This window comes from Schistocerca americana, chromosome 4 (assembly GCF_021461395.2).
Source record: "Schistocerca americana isolate TAMUIC-IGC-003095 chromosome 4, iqSchAmer2.1, whole genome shotgun sequence".
In the NCBI taxonomy this organism is placed as follows: Eukaryota; Metazoa; Arthropoda; class Insecta; order Orthoptera; family Acrididae; genus Schistocerca; species Schistocerca americana.
In genome coordinates this window covers 207,503,605-207,523,333 of record NC_060122.1, presented here as the reverse complement: position 1 = coordinate 207,523,333, position 19,729 = coordinate 207,503,605, and the positions used below count along the sequence as shown (strand labels likewise).

Below are 19,729 nucleotides of genomic sequence, written 5' to 3'. Positions count from 1 at the left end.
ATTTTAATTTGATAGAAATTATCACCTTTTTAATGTCAGATCTAGCCTCAGGCCGCTTTTCTTTCTGCGTCATTACATCGCAATGCAAAACCAGCAAGGAAATACGACTGCATCGTGGTGCATTATTCAGTGTTCGTATTTCTTACTGCTGCATCGAAAGAACGGTCAAATGCAAGGAGTGTATAACACAACACCACTGGAGAGATACCGTTTTGAAATCACGGCATGTCATCTTGAATTACGCTGCACACAGTATCCCTAATTCACTAGAGATGAACAAACAGCGAACAGAGCATCTCAGATGTAAGTGGAGTTCATATTCTTATACACAACTAGTTAAGAGCAATAGGATCTTTTTAAATTCAAGGGGTGTATTAGGAATGTATTAGTGACAAAGAACTTGTCATTTAATTAATGAACGCCATGGTTAAAAAATGGTTCAAATGGCTCTGAGCACTATGGGACTTAACATCTATGGTCATCAGTCCCCTATAACTTAGAACTACTTAAACCTAACTAACCTAAGGACATCACACACATCCATGCCCGAGGCAGGATTCGAACCTGCGACCGTAGCGATCATGCGGTTCCAGACTGAAGCGCCTAGAACCGCACGGCCACACCGGCCGGCTGAACGCCATGATTCCATTAAAAATTTACTAGTATAGTGGCTCTTCATCGATCGTGCCTGGAATTTTAAGTCTGCCGTATGCTACCGTAGACCATCACAAGTAAGCGTAGACGACGATAGACTTCTTGACTTGGTCAGTTAAGGTCGTAATAACGTTACCCGTACATTAGAAGTGTTCCGTATCCGTTAACATTCATTACTTCGATCGCTTTGATTGCGTATGCCCTCAGAGTCATACTAGTTTCTCGTCGAAACTTCGGAAGCGATGAATCGGCTAGAAACTGAGTGAGGATATATAAAGGAACGAGTACCCTACGGAACGTTTTCGTTCTACACAGCTGTCCTCTTCTCTGCTACTTACAAATAAACAGTATTTATAGCAAAACTGAAATTGTCAATATTTAATTCAAATTTCTTTCGGAGGTTGTTGATTTGTACCGTGAACGATATTGTAGCAAAGATAGAAAACAATACAGATTTATTACATAGGACAAGAAAACGCAATTCCTCAAAAAAAGTTAAATTAGAACAACACAAAACGAAAACATATCACACATAGCTTCGTACTTCGTCGAGCATATTTAAAATATGGTTCTGTTATTATCAAAGAAATTTCGCACTTATTAAAAATAACAAGAAACGCTTGCCTTTTATCGTGATGAAGAACCTTCTATTGAGTACAAAAAAGGAAATAATATTTTGTGTATTTCTATGTCTGTGCATGTGAACTAAACTTGCACCAAAATTAATTTTTTTGTTAGGTGAAAGTACGGAAGGTACGCAATCAACTAATTTTTCCCCTTGTCACTTGCACATGGCAACGGCCTTGCCTCAGTTGATACACTGGTTCCCGTGAGATGACCGAAGTAAGCGCTGTTGGGCGTGGCCGGCACTATGATGGGTGACCATCCAGCTGCCATACGCTGTTGCCATTTTTCGGGGTGCACTCAACCTTGTGATGCCAATTGAAGAGTTACTCGACCGAATAGTGGCGGCTTCGGTCAAGAATACCATCATAACGACGTGGAGAAAGGTGTGCTGACCCCACGCCCCTCCTATCCGCATCCTCCTCTGCGATCAGATGGTCCCGGTAGGCCACTCGTGGCCTGAAGACGGAATGCTTTTTATCACTTGCACATTATATTTCATAAGGATACAGAATATACAATAGATTAATACTGAGCCACGGGTGGCTCTAGTTATGTGCAAAACAAACAAACAAATAAACGAAAAAGAAAGACAAGTCGCCGGCTCGTAGGTTCTCTCTCACAGATTTATTTATGTTACTACCGGTAACCTTACCATTTACTACTTCATTTACTAAAACGACCGCCGGCCGGAGTAGCCGAGCGGTTCTAGGCGCTACAGTCTGGAACCGCGCCATCGCTACGGTCGAAACTTCGAATCCTGCCTCGGGCATGAGTGTGTGTGATGTCCTTAGGTTAGTTAGGTTTAAGTAGTTCTAAGTTATAGGGGACTGATGACCTCAGAAGTTAAGTCCCATAGTGCTCCATTTTGACTAAAACGACCTAGTCTTAGCAGAGCGCAACTCTGATCATATGTGATAGTATACTCATGGTTAGACCTTGTAAACTATTACGCTGTTATACAAATCAGGAAAGCTGTGCTATTACGTGAACCAACCGTTGGATCATCTTTGAAACTGAATTCATGCAGCGACAACGAAAATTTGCAAATCAGTGCACCATCGCATAGAAAATAACAAAATTCAGCATGTGCGTCCTTTTTCTGGCATAAGAGGTGATAATGAGCTGGCGGTTACACGTTAGTTGCGTGTAAAATCGATACGGAAGGACCTCAGCACGGAGAATTTAAACATAAGATGTTAGTTCGCTAAGTACTTTCTTCCTAAAGATAAAAGAAAATGCGATGTCTGGAAATGAATACACACTTACGGAACTCGTTACTGTTTATTCTCATAACGGAGGAAGTTAATTATTGGACGCTATCCATACGTGTGGCTACAGAAGAAACCCGTAGTACTGCAGGCAAAATGTGGAACAAAAACTACTTTGTCGTCCTCTTCAACCATTTGTCTGTCTACTTATACGGATATGGCGTCTGTTCTTTCGGACATGTCCGAATAAAACAGACACCATATCCATATAAGTATATAGTTCTGGCAGTACCGGCCATGACATTCTTCTTCTGTGCGGATGCACACATATTCCCCGAACTCTAACGGGACTTGGTTAGAATGTCTTCCACGAGTAATGAGTGTATTGGGGTGGGACACGACGAATGTAGTGTGTGGACATACAAGTTGAGAATGTGGGTCTCGCGGGAGGCGTGCGCGAGATAATCCATGCAGTCGCACTTTCCTCTGTGCCTCGGTGGTTCAGATGGATAGAGCGTCTGCCATGTAAGCAGGAGATCCCGGGTTCGAGTCCCGGTCGGGGCACACATTTTCACCTGTCCCCGTTGATATATATCAACACCCGTCAGGAGCTGAAGGTACTAATTCAATTCATATTTGTCTGTCTTGTTGGCTGCACTCACCGGCACCAGCTTCAGATAATTATAATTTTTTAATTATGTCGGTGCCTTTTCTGACTTCACAGTCGTGCATTAATCTAAAAGAGGAACATGCGTGTGATGTCTGAATGAAAACTGCCTAAACTTGGTTCTGTCACCAAGTGTTCGTACATTTACTCAGAGTGTGGGAGGGGGTCGAAAGGGAGGGGGGGGCGTTGTGTTTCTGAGACGGAGATGTGGTCAGGCTGACATGTCTCTAACCATGAGAGAAACCCCCTGACAAGACTGTCAGAAAGTCGATCCGGATGTAACTCACCTTCCCGTCTCGCATGGAATTTTACAGCTGTATGAGCATTAATGAAAAGTCAGTCTGAGACAAAACTGGTAATGGAAGTTTAATGTTTGATGTGACAGCACTAGCAAGTTGTGCTTCACAGACGTCTTTGTTCGTTGCAGGGACCCGATTAACCTGGCTGTTCTGACGCTGATCGAGAACGGCGAGCTGACCAAGCTGAAGAACCGCTGGTGGTACGACCGCACCGAGTGCAAGCACAGCGACAAGCAGGTGCGTGCTGCGTGCCTTCAGCAGATCAAACTGGCGAACCTCCTGCACTTTGCTGCCGCCACTACTCACAGTTTCAGTACAACCCAGATCACCGACATGTACACTCAGCGTGACTGTGGAATGTGTGGGTAGGATTTTAATTGCTGAAGCTGCCGTTACTACCCATAATTTCACTACAATAGAACATCCTCGTCATACTCAGGGTGATTCAGCTGCCCTACCGTTGTCGTTTTATTCAACCCGCAGTGTTATATCTGGCCTTCAAAAACCACGTGCGAGACTTTCATACGTCTCGTCCGCGACGCACAAACCGCAGAACAAAAAATGAACATGAGCATTTTGTTGAATAGTTAAAATTTGTACTGGGATACATTTCCTCTAGAGGCCGTAGTTTTCGAGTGATTCAAGAAAAACGTACAAAAGTGACTCTGACAAGCACACCCAAAATGAGCCCCCACCATCCAAGATTTCAAGTATCTTGTTCACAGCACACCCTCCTACCACTGTATGAATTATTACCCACACTCGGCCTTTTTTGGTCTTCACTGACGGGCATTATTACGGCAACAGCTTGGTAAGGCATTAAAAAATGGTACAATTAACGTTTGTGTAAATTTTACCTCACAATTTTGCGAATTTTAACAGCAAAAAATAAACAGTTGCATCGTTGTTTTCATCAGACATTCTGACTACGTAACTACTGTGCTTCTAAGGGTTAAGTTTTGATTGAACTGTCAACGTAATTACTTGTAGTTTAACGTTTACAAAAGTCGGTTTTCCTTCATTAAACTCATTAGCACTTTTGAATCGTTAAAGTAGCCAACTATGCTCGTGACGTAATAGCCCTATCAGTAAAGACAAGATCGAATATCTGGAATAGTTCTTGTGGTCGGAAATTTTTCCACAGTGGAAGCAGGGATTGCCACGAACAAGGTACCATACTAGAAATTCTGACTGGTGGGGGAAGTGTGTGGGTTGGAGGTGCGTTTGACAGTCGCTTTTGTATGTTTTTTTCTTGAATAACTCGAAAACCATGGCCTCCAACGTATCCCAGTAGAAAATTTAACTACATTATATTTCCTACAGAAGGGTCCTGCTTATTTTTCGTGTAGTACTAATCTCGCTCGTTGTTTTTAAAGGTCAGAATAACACTGTAGGTTGCATAAAACAACAACGGTAGCGGCAGCGGAATCATCATGTATATGCAGTGTGAATGTGAAATTTGTGGACAGAATTTTGAAAACTAATACATTCACCGAAATTTTGATATAAAGGATTCCTACTTTCCAATAACTCATTACAGATTAATTATGTCTGTGTCTTACCCCAATTCCTTTCCTGTCTTTATGTGACTGTGAATACTAGCACTTCATTTTGTGTAGTTCTAAGAATGACGTGTCTACATTCTAGTGTTTTTCGCTGTAGAGAGCAGACTTAAATGTCTTAATGTCCCTACACCCGATATATGAATTCTGATGGCGGTAGGTATCTGTTTTTTGAGGTAGTGCACGTAAACAGTTGCTCAACTAACACAGTTCCCATCAAGAACAACACATTCAGATAGCGAAATGTTCCTGTACAGAAAGTACCTAAAATGTCGACCATCATAATTTCCTTATGGACTCCACACGCATTCCGTTTCACAAATACTAGCTTTGGTATACAGATATTCTCAGAGAAATACAATCGCAAAGATTATCAGGGCAGAAAGACAACGTATTATGCTGTGAGGAGGTACTGGTGCTAAAGTGTTCTTGAATTTAAAACACAGGGAAAAAGAAACGACTGTCATCTGTGTTACTTTAATTTAGGATTTATTTACTTTATAATCATCCGTTGAAGTTTGTGTGTAGAGATAAGCATTTTGAATTATTTAATTAACGGATATTGGCATGAAGTCGTAGCAGGATCTACTTATGCTTATTACTCGTTGATGAGCATGCTACGAGAATATTCATCTGGTTAATAAAATTATCTTCCTATTATGGAGAGTTATGCAAATTATGTAAAGAGCCGTGCTAATGTTACTAAAGCACGCATTATTCAGGTGCACACGAGCCGCTTTTAAGTTGATTAAAAGCAAAACTTGTTTTTCATCTTTTTATTGAGTGAACTCTAGAGGTAACCGGAATAACGAGGCAAAGGTTGGAAAAGTATTACCCGTGGCAAGAGGATACATTTCAATCTATAGAAATACAGTGACGTTCTTGTAGATCATTGTAACACATGTACTGAGGATTCGTTTCGCGATACTTTCCTACTAGTCCGGATTCACAACTGGAAACTGACGTCATTTGTGTTTCGGTAACAGTTTTTCAACCCTGCCTTTTACAATCCATGTGGTGAGATTCGACGGTCATAGAAAGATTTTCCTGGGAATCCACAACACGCTACTGTATGTGTCCTCTAAGTAATTACCTCAATGAAGTGATTAACACCGAAGAAATAAACTTGTAGGCAAGGAAACAACGAGGACTTTCGACGACGACTCATTTGGTTATCTTCCATGAAACTGGGAAGTAAGGCCATTTGCTAATGACAAGTACATTTTCTTACTAAAAGCAAATATTTTCTCAGTTCCTCTCAAGACAATATTGTTTATCTTTGTACAGCCCCTTTAAACAGCTAAAAGTTTAATTTTTGCACTACTGAAAATGACAGTTTTACTTTTGTCGTGACTTCTAAATTCATTTTGTTCTATTAACCACTTTTTTATTTGGGTGATTGAAATAGCGTAAGAAAAAGGTTTTCTTCATCAGGGTAGTCTCTCATAAATTTTCTATAAATTATCCAGTGCAGGGAGATAATGTACACGTCACATTATTTCTCACTTTTTCAGAAAGATTCGTTTTCCCGTCACATTTGCATTGCCATCATACTCAAACTCCACAAAAAGACTTCACAGCCGTTTTTTTTGTGGATGCTTTAGGCGGAAGAGCGGTACCAATGAGTCGAACTCTATCAGTGGAACCAACTATCGTGGAACTGGGGTTTAGAGTTCAGTTGCCAGGTCAGACGACCATATTTTGATTTTCCATGTCTTCTATAAATCGATAGGAGTACGAGGCGTGTTTTTAAGTAAGTACCGTTTTGCAATTTAAAAACGACGTGCTAAGATATGTCAACAATTTTATTTTTACTCGAAAGGCTGTACCTTAATCTACTTTTTCTACATAATTTCCATCAGTATTGAGGCACTTGTCGTAACGTTGTACCAGTTTTTGAATACCATCCTCATAGAAGTCTGCCGCCTGACTTGTTAACCACTGCATCACCACTGTTTTGATATCGTCTTGAAGACGCTGACCGTCCAGGTGTTTCTTCAAGTGCAGGAACAGATGGTAGCCATGTGATGAAATCTTCGGTCTGATTCGCCACATGTGGACGGGCATTGTCTTGCAGCAAAACGATGCCCTTGCTCAATTTGCATGGACTGTTGCTTTGATTCTGGTGTGACGTAGGCCACCCATGTTCCATCGCCCGTAACGATTTGGCTTCAGAAATCATCACCGTCGTTGTGGTACCGCTGAAGGAAAGTCAATACACTGTCTAAACGTTTGGTTTTGTGCACATCCGTCAACATTTTCGGTACCCAACGTGCGCTCAGTTTTCGGTAATTCAAGTGCTCGGTCACAGTGCCATATAAAACACTACGAGAAACATTAGGAAAGTCATCCCGCCAGGAGGAAATCGTAAAGCGTCTGTTTTCTCTCACCCTATTGTCCACTTCCTGCACCAAACTTTCATTAACGACCGAAGGACGCCCAATCCGTTGTTCATCATGGACATTTGTACGGCCACCTTTCAATGCTCTCACCCACTTTCTTACCATTCCATCACTCATAATGTTTTCTCTGTAAACTGCACAGATCTCACGATGAATATTGTAGTGGCGTCAGTGCGTAGATTAAGGTACAGGCTTTCATGTAAAAATAAAATTATTGAGATATTTTAGCAGGTCTTTTTTTAAATTTCAAAACGGTACTTACTTAAAAAACATGCCTCGTACATACCGGGAATGTTTCCTTGGAAAGGATACATCCCGTTTCCTACGCAGCGTCTGTCCCAAGCGGCTTGTGGTCCGTCTCTAGTGAGCTGGTTGTCGACGGAACGATAAATCCTAATCTTACAATGCCCACTTTATGTCTAGCATTCGCGCCATTGCTGATTTATTTACGGGCAAGAGGCCGTGGTCTACAGCTGTTCGTCGCAGATTCCAGGGGCGTCGTGACCTTACAATCGGGGCGTCGTGGTTGATTCATTAACATAATAATTTCGTTTGTTTGCTGTCTGAGTGAAGGAACAACGGGTGCACTGTTAGTGATATCAAGCGGGCCGGCAATTAAATGTTGTAGTTGAGTCTTATCGTACTATGGAAGTCATTTGTGTTTATTCAGTGACGTTCAATTTGAAGATTAGTTTTGTCGAAAGCAATTCGTTTTCAGTGGTTGTTTGTCTACTGTGATACGTGTTTCGATTGTCACCGTGGGCGAATTTTTAAATGTCATAAGAAACGTGGTATTTCAAATTTATCATATAGTTCTACAACACGACTGGAGTAAAATACAGGGAGTGTGGCGACAGTAATTTCTGTTTTACGTGTAGCTGCTACTGTTGGAAGTGAAGCAAGACCACAGAATATTATTTGCTTCGTAGTCCTAGTTACTGGAAGTATCCTTCCTAATGAAATGAAAGGACATCTGCATTCAAATTACGAAGGAAATGTACAGGTACATAAGGAGGCCACTTAGATGTCGTGCGAATGCATCACGATTCAGTATTCGCAGAGCAAGAGCGGTGACTGCTATCAGTCACGCAGAAAGACCACCAAAACCGGATCATTTGTCTGCAGGACGCGACGCGGAACGAGCTGTCGCTGAGCAACGTGGCGGGCATCTTCTACATCCTGATCGGCGGCCTGCTGCTGGCCATCCTGGTGGCGCTCGCCGAGTTCTGCTACAAGTCGCACTCGGACGCGGCGCGCGCCAAGGTGAGCCAGGCGCAGCTCTGTCACATCCCAGTCTCCGTACTTCCCAAACACTGATACACATGTCACAATAAAACTGAATTAATTTGTAACTTTTCCTGCATTACACTGAGAGACCGCAGCTAATTCTGATCATATAAAATTTACATTTCACCTTGAAACGTCCCCTTTGAACAATTATATATGACTGTGCTTAAACTGACACACAATATTTTGTTAGCGCAACGCAATCTGACTTTTAAAATTCCCTACAAAAGAATGGCCCTGACTAACATTAAACTATACCTTTCACAAATCACTTACCTCACAAATATCTTCGCTGCTCAATCTACTGCAATACAGCGAGCGCCACTACTGCCAGCTAAATAAAAGATTCAAACTATGGAAGGCACTAACTACTGATAGGGATAGTTAGCAAATGAAAGATATTAATAGAGAACAAACAATGTATTTACCTTGATATCATCATATATAAATATAGCAGTTCATGACAAATTTCAAAACTCCGCCATCTCTCTCCCCACATCCACCACTGCTGGCGGCTCACCTCCATCTGCGCAACGCTATGCGCTGTTCACATCCAGCTGCCGCTGCCCAACACTACAATGGCAGACAACAATGCAAACTAGCCACAGACTGCACACAGCACAGCCAGTGATTTTCACACAGAGGTGGCGTTACCAATAAAAAAACCTAAACAGCCTACTTACAACCTTACCGTTGTGAGGTCATAATGTATTTCTTTTAGGTGTAGTAATGCTATATAAATGCTATATAAATCTTTCAAATTCTGAAGGTGGCTGGGGTAAAATACAGGGAGCGAAAGGCTATTTACAATCTGTACAGAAATCAGATGGCAGTTATAAGAGTCGAGGGGCATGAAAGGGAAGCAGTGGTTGGGAAAGGAGTGAGACAGGGTTGTAGCCTCTCCCCGATGTTATTCAATCTGTATATTGACCAAGCAGTAAAGGAAACAAAAGAAAAGTTCGGAGTAGGTATTGAAATCCGTGGAGAAGAAATAAAAACTTTAAGGTTCGCCGATGACATTGGAATCCAGACAGCAAAGGACTTGGAAGAGCAGTTGAACGGAATGGACAGTGTCTTGAAAGGAGGATATAAGATGAACATCAACAAAAGCAAAACGAGGATAATGGAATGTAGTCAAATTAAATCGGGTGATGCTGAGGGAATTAGATTAGGAAATGAGACGCTTAAAGTAGTAAAGGAGTTTTGCTATTTAGGGAGTAAAATAACTGATGATGGTCGAAGTAGAGTGGATATAAAATGTAGACTGGCAATGGCAAGGAAATCGTTTCTGAAGAAGAGAAATTTATTAACATCGAGTATAGATTTAAGTGTCAGGAAGTCGTTTCTGAAAGTATTTGTATGGAGTGTAGCCATGTATGGAAGTGAAACATGGACGATAACTAGTTTGGACAAGAAGAGAATAGAAGCTTTCGAAATGTGGTGCTACAGAAGAATGCTGAAGATAAGGTGGGTAGATCACGTAACTAAGGAGGAGGTATTGAATAGGATTGGGGAGAAGAGAAGTTTGTGGAACAACTTGACTAGAAGAAGGGATCGGTTGGTAGGACATGCTCTGAGGCATCAAGGGATCACCAATTTAGTATTGGAGGGCAGCGTGGAGGGTAAAAATCGTAGAGGGAGACCGAGAGATGAATACACTAAACAGATTCAGAAGGATGTAGGTTGCAGTAGGTACTGGGAGATGAAGAAGCTTGGAGAGCTGCATCAAACCAGTCTCAGGACTGAAGACCACAACAACAACAACAACAATGCTATATCAGTTTTTGCCAGTATGTGGCGTTGTTGTATGGGTGACAATAATATAACAATAAAAACTATATACACTCCTGGAAATTGAAATAAGAACACCGTGAATTCATTGTCCCAGGCAGGGGAAACTTTATTGACACATTCCTGGGGTCAGATACATCACATGATCACACTGACAGAACCACAGGCACATAGACACAGGCAACAGAGCATGCACAATGTCGGCACTAGTACAGTGTATATCCACCTTTCGCAGCAATGCAGGCTGCTATTCTCCCATGGAGACGATCGTAGAGATGCTGGATGTAGTCCTGTGGAACGGCTTGCATGCCATTTCCACCTGGCGCCTCAGTTGGACCAGCGTTCGTGCTGGACGTGCAGACCGCGTGAGACGACGCTTCATCTAGTCCCAAACATGCTCAATGGGGGACAGATCCGGAGATCTTGCTGGCCAGGGTAGTTAACTTACACCTTCTAGAGCACGTTGGGTGGCACGGGATACATGCGGACGTGCATTGTCCTGTTGGAACAGCAAGTTCCCTTGCCGGTCTAGGAATGGTAGAACGATGGGTTCGATGACGGTTTGGATGTACCGTGCACTATTCAGTGTCCCCTCGACGATCACCAGTGGTGTACGGCCAGTGTAGGAGATCGCTCCCCACACCATGATGCCGGGTGTTGGCCCTGTGTGCCTCGGTCGTATGCAGTCCTGATTGTGGTGCTCACCTGCACGGCGCCAAACACGCATACGACCATCATTGGCACCAAGGCAGAAGCGACTCTCATCGCTGAAGACGACACGTCTCCATTCGTCCCTCCATTCACGCCTGTCGCGACACCACTGGAGGCGGGCTGCACGATGTTGGGGCGTGAGCGGAAGACGGCCTAACGGTGTGCGGGACCGTAGCCCAGCTTCATGGAGACGGTTGCGAATGGTCCTCGCCGATACCCCAGGAGCAACAGTGTCCCTAATTTGCTGGGAAGTGGCGGTGCGGTCCCCTACGGCACTGCGTAGGATCCTACAGTCTTGGCGTGCATCCGTGCGTCGCTGCGTTCCGGTCCCAGGTCGACAGGCACGTGCACCTTCCGCCGACCACTGGCGACAACATCGATGTACTGTGGAGACCTCACGCCCCACGTGTTGAGCAATTCGGCGGTACGTCCACCCGGCCTCCCGCATGCCCACTATACGCCCTCGCTCAAAGTCCGTCTACTGCACATACGGTTCACGTCCACGCTGTCGCGGCATGCTACCAGTGTTAAAGACTGCGATTGAGCTCCGTATGCCACGGCAAACTGGCTGACACTGACGGCGGCGGTGCACAAATGCTGCGCAGCTAGCGCCATTCGACGGCCAACACCGCGGTTCCTGGTGTGTCCGCTGTGCCGTGCGTGTGATCATTGCTTGTACAGCCCTCTCGCAGTGTCCGGAACAAGTATGGTGGGTCTGACACACCTGTGTCAATGTGTTCTTTTTTCCATTTCCAGGAGTGTAGATAAGTCATAAATTACGCAAGGTTAATCTCAACTCCACCGATAAAATGTTGGAGGTTGTTCAAAGATACTTTCGGAGCATTTAGATACACACATCAAAAAAAGTTTTGCATCGCATCCGTTCCGAGAGTTCCGGCACCTGTACAGAAATTTTGAATAGATATCAACAGAAACATCATTTCCGCCCTTTTTATTGCTCATGAAAAGCATATATTGCATGTTGTACCACCATACAGCGAGACCTTCAGAGCTGGTGGTCGAGACTGCTGTACACACCGGTACCTCTAATACCCAGTAGCACGCCCTCTTGCATTGATGCTTGCCTGTATTCGTCGTGGCATAGTATCCACAAGTTCATCAAGGCACTGTTGGTCGAGATTGTCCCATTCCTCAACGGCGAATCAGCGTAGATCCCTCAGAGTAGTTCGTGGGTCACGTTGTCCATAAACAGCCCTTTTCAATCAATACCACGCATGTTCGATAGGATTCATGTCTGGAAAACATGCTGGCCGCTAATCGAGCGATGTCGTTATCCTGAAGAAAGTCATTCAAAAGATGTTTACGATGGGGGCGCGAATTATTGTCCATGAAGACGAATGCCTCTCAAATATGTTGGCGATGAGGTTGCACTATCGTTGGAGGCTGGCATTCACGTATCGTACAGCCGTTATGGCTCCTTCCATGACCCACATAATGCCACCCCAAAACAACAGGGAACCTCCACCTTGCTGAACTCGCTGGACAGTGTGTCTAAGGCGTTCAGCCTGACCGGGTTGCCTCCAAACAAATCTCCGATGGTTGTCTGCTTGAAGGCATATGCGACACTCATCGCTGAAGAGAACTTGATGCCAATTCAGAGTGGTCCATTCGGCATGTTGTTGGTCTGTGCTGCATGGTCCCTTGGTTGCAAAGATGGACTTCGCCGTGGACGTTGGGAGCGAAGTTGCGCATCATGCATCCTATTGTGCACAGTTTGACTCGTAACACGACGTCCTGTTGCTGCACGAAAAACATTATTCAACATGGTGGCGTTGCTGTCCGGGTTCCTCCGAGCTATAAATCCGTAGGTAGCGGTCATCCACTGCAGTAGTAGCCCTTGGGTGGCCTGAGCGAGACATGTCATCGACAGTTCCTGTCTCTCTGTATCTCCTCCACGTCCGAACAACATCACTTTCGTTCACTCCGAGACGCCTGGACACCTTCCTTGTTGAGAGCCCTTCCTGGCACAAAGTAACAATGCGGACGCGTTCGAACCGCGGTACTGACCGTCCAGGCACGGTTGAACTACAGACAACACGAGCCGTGTACCTCGTTCCTGGTGGAATGACTGGAACTGATGGGCTGTAGGACTTCTTCTGTCTAATAGGCGCTGCTCATGTATGATTGTTTACATCTTTTGCCGGGTTTAGTGACATCTCTGTACAGTCAAAGGGACTGTGTCTGCGATACAATATCCACAGTCAACGTTTATCTTCATGTGTTCTGGGAACCAGGGTGATCCAAAACATTGTTTTGATGTGTGTATAAGAGGCCTGTGGATTACTGTGGAATGTTTCAGAGTAATAATGTAACTGTGATTGTTTCGTTGAAATGCCACCGCATCAACATAAACGTCTGTGAAATGAAATCACCAAAACATGAAACACGTAACGCAGATTAATTTATTAGGTTAGTGCATAAGTTTGTAGCGTTTTCCCTTAACTTTTATAAACGTAACAGACATACGTAACAGAGTTTGGTCGTCACCAATATGTTCTCATTCATTATTTACGATAGTCTGCCAACGTTGGGCTAACTTTTCGAGTACGCGACTGTAAAAGACATGTGGTTTTGAGGCGAAGAACTCGTCGAGCTATGTTCGGAGGGCTTTTGCAAGCAGAAAGGAAGTTCCTTGGAGACTGCTCTGTAGAGAACGGAAAAGGTGAAAATCTCAGTTCACAAGATCAGATGAGTAAGGTGGTTGCGGAATGACTTCCCTACCCAACTCCTGTATAGTGTTTTTTGTAGAGTATTAGAATGCCGGCTGGCGTTTTCCTGGAGTGCATCTCTTCACGCGGTCTTCCTAGTCGTTGTACTTGGATTGCTTCTGCAAGACGCCTCAGTTGTTGACGATAAATGTTACCAGTGATGGTTATACCTCGGTGAAGCAATTACTACTACACCACACCGTCGTCGTTCCACCAGCTACGTAACACTATCTTTTGTGGAGGCGCGACGGTCTTTGTACGTGGAGTTGCTGCTTTTGCTGGGCTCAACCATCCCATTCTTTCCCTTCCTAGCATAAATATACCATTTCTTGTCACCAGTAACGATACAGGATAGGAAAGCTCGGAGTTGTTGACGAGACAATTGATGACGAGCAAGTAGAGATGCCTGTATGGCCACCTGCTGATATTTATGATTTTGGCTTACAGCAGGCGGTACCCATACAAGCGATGTCTGAACCTTCTCCGCTGAATTCAAATGTCGAACGATGGTCAAATGATCACAGTTTATCACATTTGACAGTTCTCGAGTACACTGACATGGATCATTGTGTATTAATACGATTAAACCATCTTCTTCAACCTCGAAGGTCTTTATGAATGTCACTGACGTCAAAACAATCTCCCTTATAACGAGAAAACCATTTTCTCGTCGTCTTCTGTCCGATGCTACTACTCCGTACACGGCGCAAATGTTTCTGGCTGCCTCCGCTGCCGGAGCCATCTATTGGACTCACGCAGAAGGATTTCTACATCTACATCTACATCTACATGGATACTCCGCAAATCACACTTAAGTGCCTGGCAGAGTGTTCATCGAGCCACCTTCACAATAACTCTCCATTATTCCACTCTCGAACAGCGCGTGGAAGAAACGAACACCTATAACTTTTCGTGGGAGCTCTGATTTCTTTTATTTTGCTATGATGATCGTTTTTTCCTATGTAGGACGACCTCAACAAAATATTTACGCATCGGGAGGAGAAATTTGCTGATTGAAATTTAGTGAGAAGATTCCGCCGCAACGAAAAACGTCTTTGTTTTAATGGTGTCCACCCCAAATCCTGTATCATGTGCATGACACTCTCTGCCCTATTTCTCGATAACACAAAATGTGCTGCTCTTCTTTGAAATTTCTCGATGTACTCCATTAATCCTATCTGGTAAGGATCCAAACCGCGCAGCAGTACTCCATAAGAGGACGGACAAGAGTAGTGTATGGCGGTCTCTTTAGCAGATCTGTTACATTTTCTAAGAGTTCTGTCAATAAAATACAGTCTTTGGTTTGTCTTGCCCACAACATTTTCTATATGCTCTTTCTAATTTAAATTGTTCGTAGTTGTAATTCCTAGGATTTAGTTGAAATTACGGCCTTTAAACTTGACTGACTTATCGTGTAACCGAAGTTCAACGAATTCCTTGTAGCACTCATGTGGATTACCTCACACTTTTAGTTATTTAGGGTCAACTGCCAACTTTCGCACCATTCAGATATCTTTTCTAAATCGTTTTGAAATTTGTTTTTATCTTCCGATGACTTCACAAGACGGTAAAGGACAGCATCATCTGCGAACAACCTAAGACTGCTGCTCAATTTGTCTCCTAAATCGTTTATATAGATGAGGAACAGCAAAGGGCCTATAACATTACCTTGTGGAATCCAGAAATCACTTCTGTTTTACTCGTTGACTTTCCGTCTGTTACTACGAACTGTGACCACCTGACAGGAAATCACGATTCCAGTCACATAGCTGAGACGATGTTCCATAAGCACGCAAGTTCACTCAAGCCACTTGTGTGGTACTGTGTCAAAAATCTTTTGGAAGTCTAGAAATGCGAAATCAATTTGAAATCATTTGTCAGTAGTACTCAACACTTTGTGTGTTAAAAAGCTAGTTATGTTCCAGAAGAACGATGTTTTCTAAATCCGTGTTGTCTGTATGTCAGTAGCCCGTTCCCTTCGAGGTAATTCGTAATGTTCGAACAGAATATATGTTCCAAAATTGTGCTGCATATTGACGTCAATGATATGGGCCTGTAATTCACTGGATTACTCCTGCTCGCTTCCTTCAATATTGGTGTGACCTATGCAACTTTCCAGTCTTAGGGGTATCGATCATTCGTCGAGCGAGCGGTTGTATATGATCGCTTGGTATGGAGCTACTGAATCAGCATAACTTCTCATCTCGTCAGCTCTTCTTGGTTCGAATTCTGGAGTATCTACTTCATCTTCTTTGCTGAAGAAATTTCGATTGGCTTTGTTTAGTAACTCTACTTTCGCAATACTGTTGTCGATAGTACCTCCATTACTATCACGGAGAGAAGGCATAGATTATGTCTTGCCACTAGCATACTTTACACACGACCAGAGTCTCTTTGGATTTTCTGCCAGGTTTCGAGATAAAGTTTCATTGTGTAAAATATTATAAAAATCTCGCATTGATGTCCGCGTTAAATTTCGAGCTTCTTTAAAAGATCGCTAATCCTGCAGATTTTGCTTTCTTTTAAATTTGGAATTTTTTGTTGTTGTTTCTGAAACAGTGTTCTGATCCGTTTTGTGTACCAAAGGGGATAAACTCAGTCGTTTGTTAATTTATTCGGCAGAAATCTCTCAATTGCTGTCGATACCATTTCTTCGAATTCAAGCCACCTTTGGTCTACACTTACATAGTTAATTTGGAAGGAGTGGAGATTGACTCTCAGAAAGGAGTGAAGTTAATTTTTATCTAAATTTTACAATAGGTATATTTTTCATTTATTGTTGGAGGATTTGGGGGTTCCAATATTCAATGTCGCTAAATATCTTTTTGTTCACTAAATATTTCGATTTCTCCACTTGGTACTCCATTTTCTAACATCTACAGCTTCACTCGCTATCTCCAAATGACAAAATGACACTATGTAAACCCAAAAAGCAACAGTGAACTACAAATAAAGAATGACAATCGATAAGGAAACCCATAGCAATTGGAATACAAGGATGCAAAACAAAAATGCTACGAACATATGCACCAACCTAATACGAATGATAAAGTAATGTAATGTGGTTTTCATCGCTGCTGGAACAGCTGAGAAAAGCATCTAAGTGCCGCTCTTCCATTCACTGAACCCACTCACGAGGTTCATATAGACAAGCCATTCATCAGTATCCCTATCCAAACAGCTGTGTGGCACTGTTAACGTACAACTAACAGTGCCGGAAAAACAAACCAGAGGCAGAAGCGAGCACTGCTGCAGGATTTATTGAGGTTGAAGCTAAAAGGGAGCGTTACTGCTGTCAACACCTCTAGTACTGTGAGGCAATGGAATTAGTTTATGTATTATATATTAATATATATTTATTTCACAGGAGGCATACATTCGACATGTATCCTGTTATGAAGATTCATTGGAACATAGATGCAACGGACAAAAAAACTAAAGTAAAATTTGTACATGTATAAGGGTCTTTCAAAAAGAAACGAAGCGGAGGCATAATTACAGAAATCAGTACCTGTATGTTCGAAGTATTGACCCAGGCTGTTCAGACACTTATCCCACTGTGAGACAAGGCGGTGAATGGCTGTCTCATAAAATTCCCGAGGCTGCGATGTTAACCAATTCCGCATGTGCAGCTGGACTTCGTAGCCCAAGATGACTCGTTGGCCCGTCATAGCCTTTTTAAGGGGATGAAAAATGGCGTAATCACCCGGAGGGAGATCCGGACTCTGTGGAGGGTGGCCGAGAACCTCCCATTTGAATGTCTGCATGAGTGCCGCGACTGTGTTGGCCGTATAAGGCTTTGAATTGTCGTGGAGTAGAATGACCCTATGGGTGAGATTGCCTGGTTATTTTGATTTGATAGCTTGGTGAAGGGTGGTCCCCTTGAAAAGGCTCTGAGGAGTAAACGATTCATCTTGGACGACGACGTCCAGCTGTGCGTATGGAACTGGTTAACACTGCAGCCCCAGGAATTTTATGACACAGCTATTCACCGCCTTGTGTCACAGTGAGACAAGTGTTTCAACAGCCAGGGTCAATACTTCTAACATACAGGTACTCGTTTCTGTAATTGTGCCTCCGGCTCGTTTCTTTTTGAACGCCTCTTGTATATATACATATTCCATCCTGGATTTTCCATTGTTTGAATGAAATTTGTACCAGGTTACTTAATGCTCCTATTCTGCAGTTGGATTGAAAGTAGGATAATCTACGTCGGTAAACATGTACAGATTGCACATTAGACTGTACTTTTCTTCCATCATTGAGATTTTTTGTGTGAGTGAAGTTTAAAAAATTATGACTGTATCAAATAATAACTGTGTGCAAATATACTGCGTTTTTCTATTCCAAGAGGTGGTTATACATATAATTATACCTCCCTGTGGATTTGTTCTGACCTGTATAATTTATATGACTTGATGTGCTAGATTTTGATTCTTTTATGAGTCGAGTAAGTCTGTAAAGATACTGAAGTAACTGAAACAAAAATGTTGGGGGGTATGAAAATTGAATACCATCTTGGTCTTTTAGTTCCTCTTTACACCTCATTATTTTGAATATCGATAAATTTTGAAAAATGATATACATTTTTCCCACATTTCATTCCTGTCTGAGGCGAACACATATTGTGCAAATGAGTCAGTTTCATGTTATTTTGAAACTTTTAACATCAAGTAACTACAAAAATCTTAAGAAAGCTCCTGCTCGCGTAATGTAGAAGAAACAAATATTTTGATAAAGTACTCTACTTCAGTTCAAGGACAAGATAAAGAAGCCTTTTTGAACACTGATATATATGGTTTCCAGACACTATGGCCTACATAAAATTCGTTGAATTTATATTCCTCTGAGACACGTTGTTAATGCTGTCAATTCCCTCGTGTATCAAGTAACAAGAATTGGCAACTGTTTTTCAACTAATTATTGGAAAAACGCACTACTGAAGATATTCTTTGGTCCTGGAGGTGTTCTTCTAAGTTTCTACATAGTACCTTTATATACTGTGATTGCAATTAATGATGTCATAGATTATATAGGAGATGTTTTTCCAAGCGATTAGGCTGCTCTGCTTAGACCATGCCTCATTTATAGTTAGTTCCAATGGGGCGATGACTTCAATCAACAAGGCCATGGTGTCGCAGTGGATTACCCACTGGAAACGGCGATTCCTAATTTTTGTGCAAAATTTCGAATAATCAGCCGTAGAAAAAGCAGACAAGAAACCATCCCGATGGCGTCGGCTTGTCGATGAGACATATGTGGTTTAGTAACGCGGTAAAAAGTTTGAGAAATATTCTTTTGTTAACTAAATTGAATGTAAAAAATTTTGCAACTGAAATGGGAAATGATATCAGAATATTAATCCTGAGAGTTTTGGTTATGAAAAAAGACCGATGGAAGTAGTTTTTCGGAAAGTCACGGCAGACAGATAGATACCTACGTAAAAGCTTCAACGACCATCCACAGCAAAAAAGGGGTGTCGAGCCAAATGAATTTTTGCACTGTTACACACCGAAATAAAACAGCTGAAGCAGGCTTTCTGGATAAATGAATACTCAAGAAAAGAAGTAAATACGGTTCTACGATCAGATAACAGTGGGTCGAAGACCAAGGAAGTGATGGACGCATAGAGTTTTCGTTCCTGATCAGATCGGTACCATTTTACAGAAACGTAACTTCATACTGGTTGTTAGACCAACAAAGAAAATATGTCAGGCCTACAGATCTGTAACCGACAAACGCCCTCCTGTTTCGGCAGGCAGGGAATACTATAATATTCCATTTATATGCGG

At 42.7% G+C, this 19,729-nt stretch overlaps 1 protein-coding gene and 1 non-coding gene across 2 annotated transcripts in view; both read left to right on the top strand.

Moving 5' to 3' along the window:
- The window catches only part of LOC124613042 (glutamate receptor 1-like), a 1,340,173-nt gene that overhangs the window by 1,294,629 nt on the left and 25,815 nt on the right, over positions 1 to 19,729 (top strand). The window contains exons 16-17 of the mRNA XM_047141610.1: positions 3,584 to 3,692; positions 8,545 to 8,682. Coding sequence (XP_046997566.1) covers positions 3,584 to 3,692; positions 8,545 to 8,682 — 247 coding nt within the window. The remainder of the gene's footprint in view (positions 1 to 3,583; positions 3,693 to 8,544; positions 8,683 to 19,729) is intronic.
- Positions 2,980 to 3,053, top strand: Trnat-ugu. The gene has a single exon. It is a non-coding gene; the product is annotated as a tRNA-Thr (tRNA).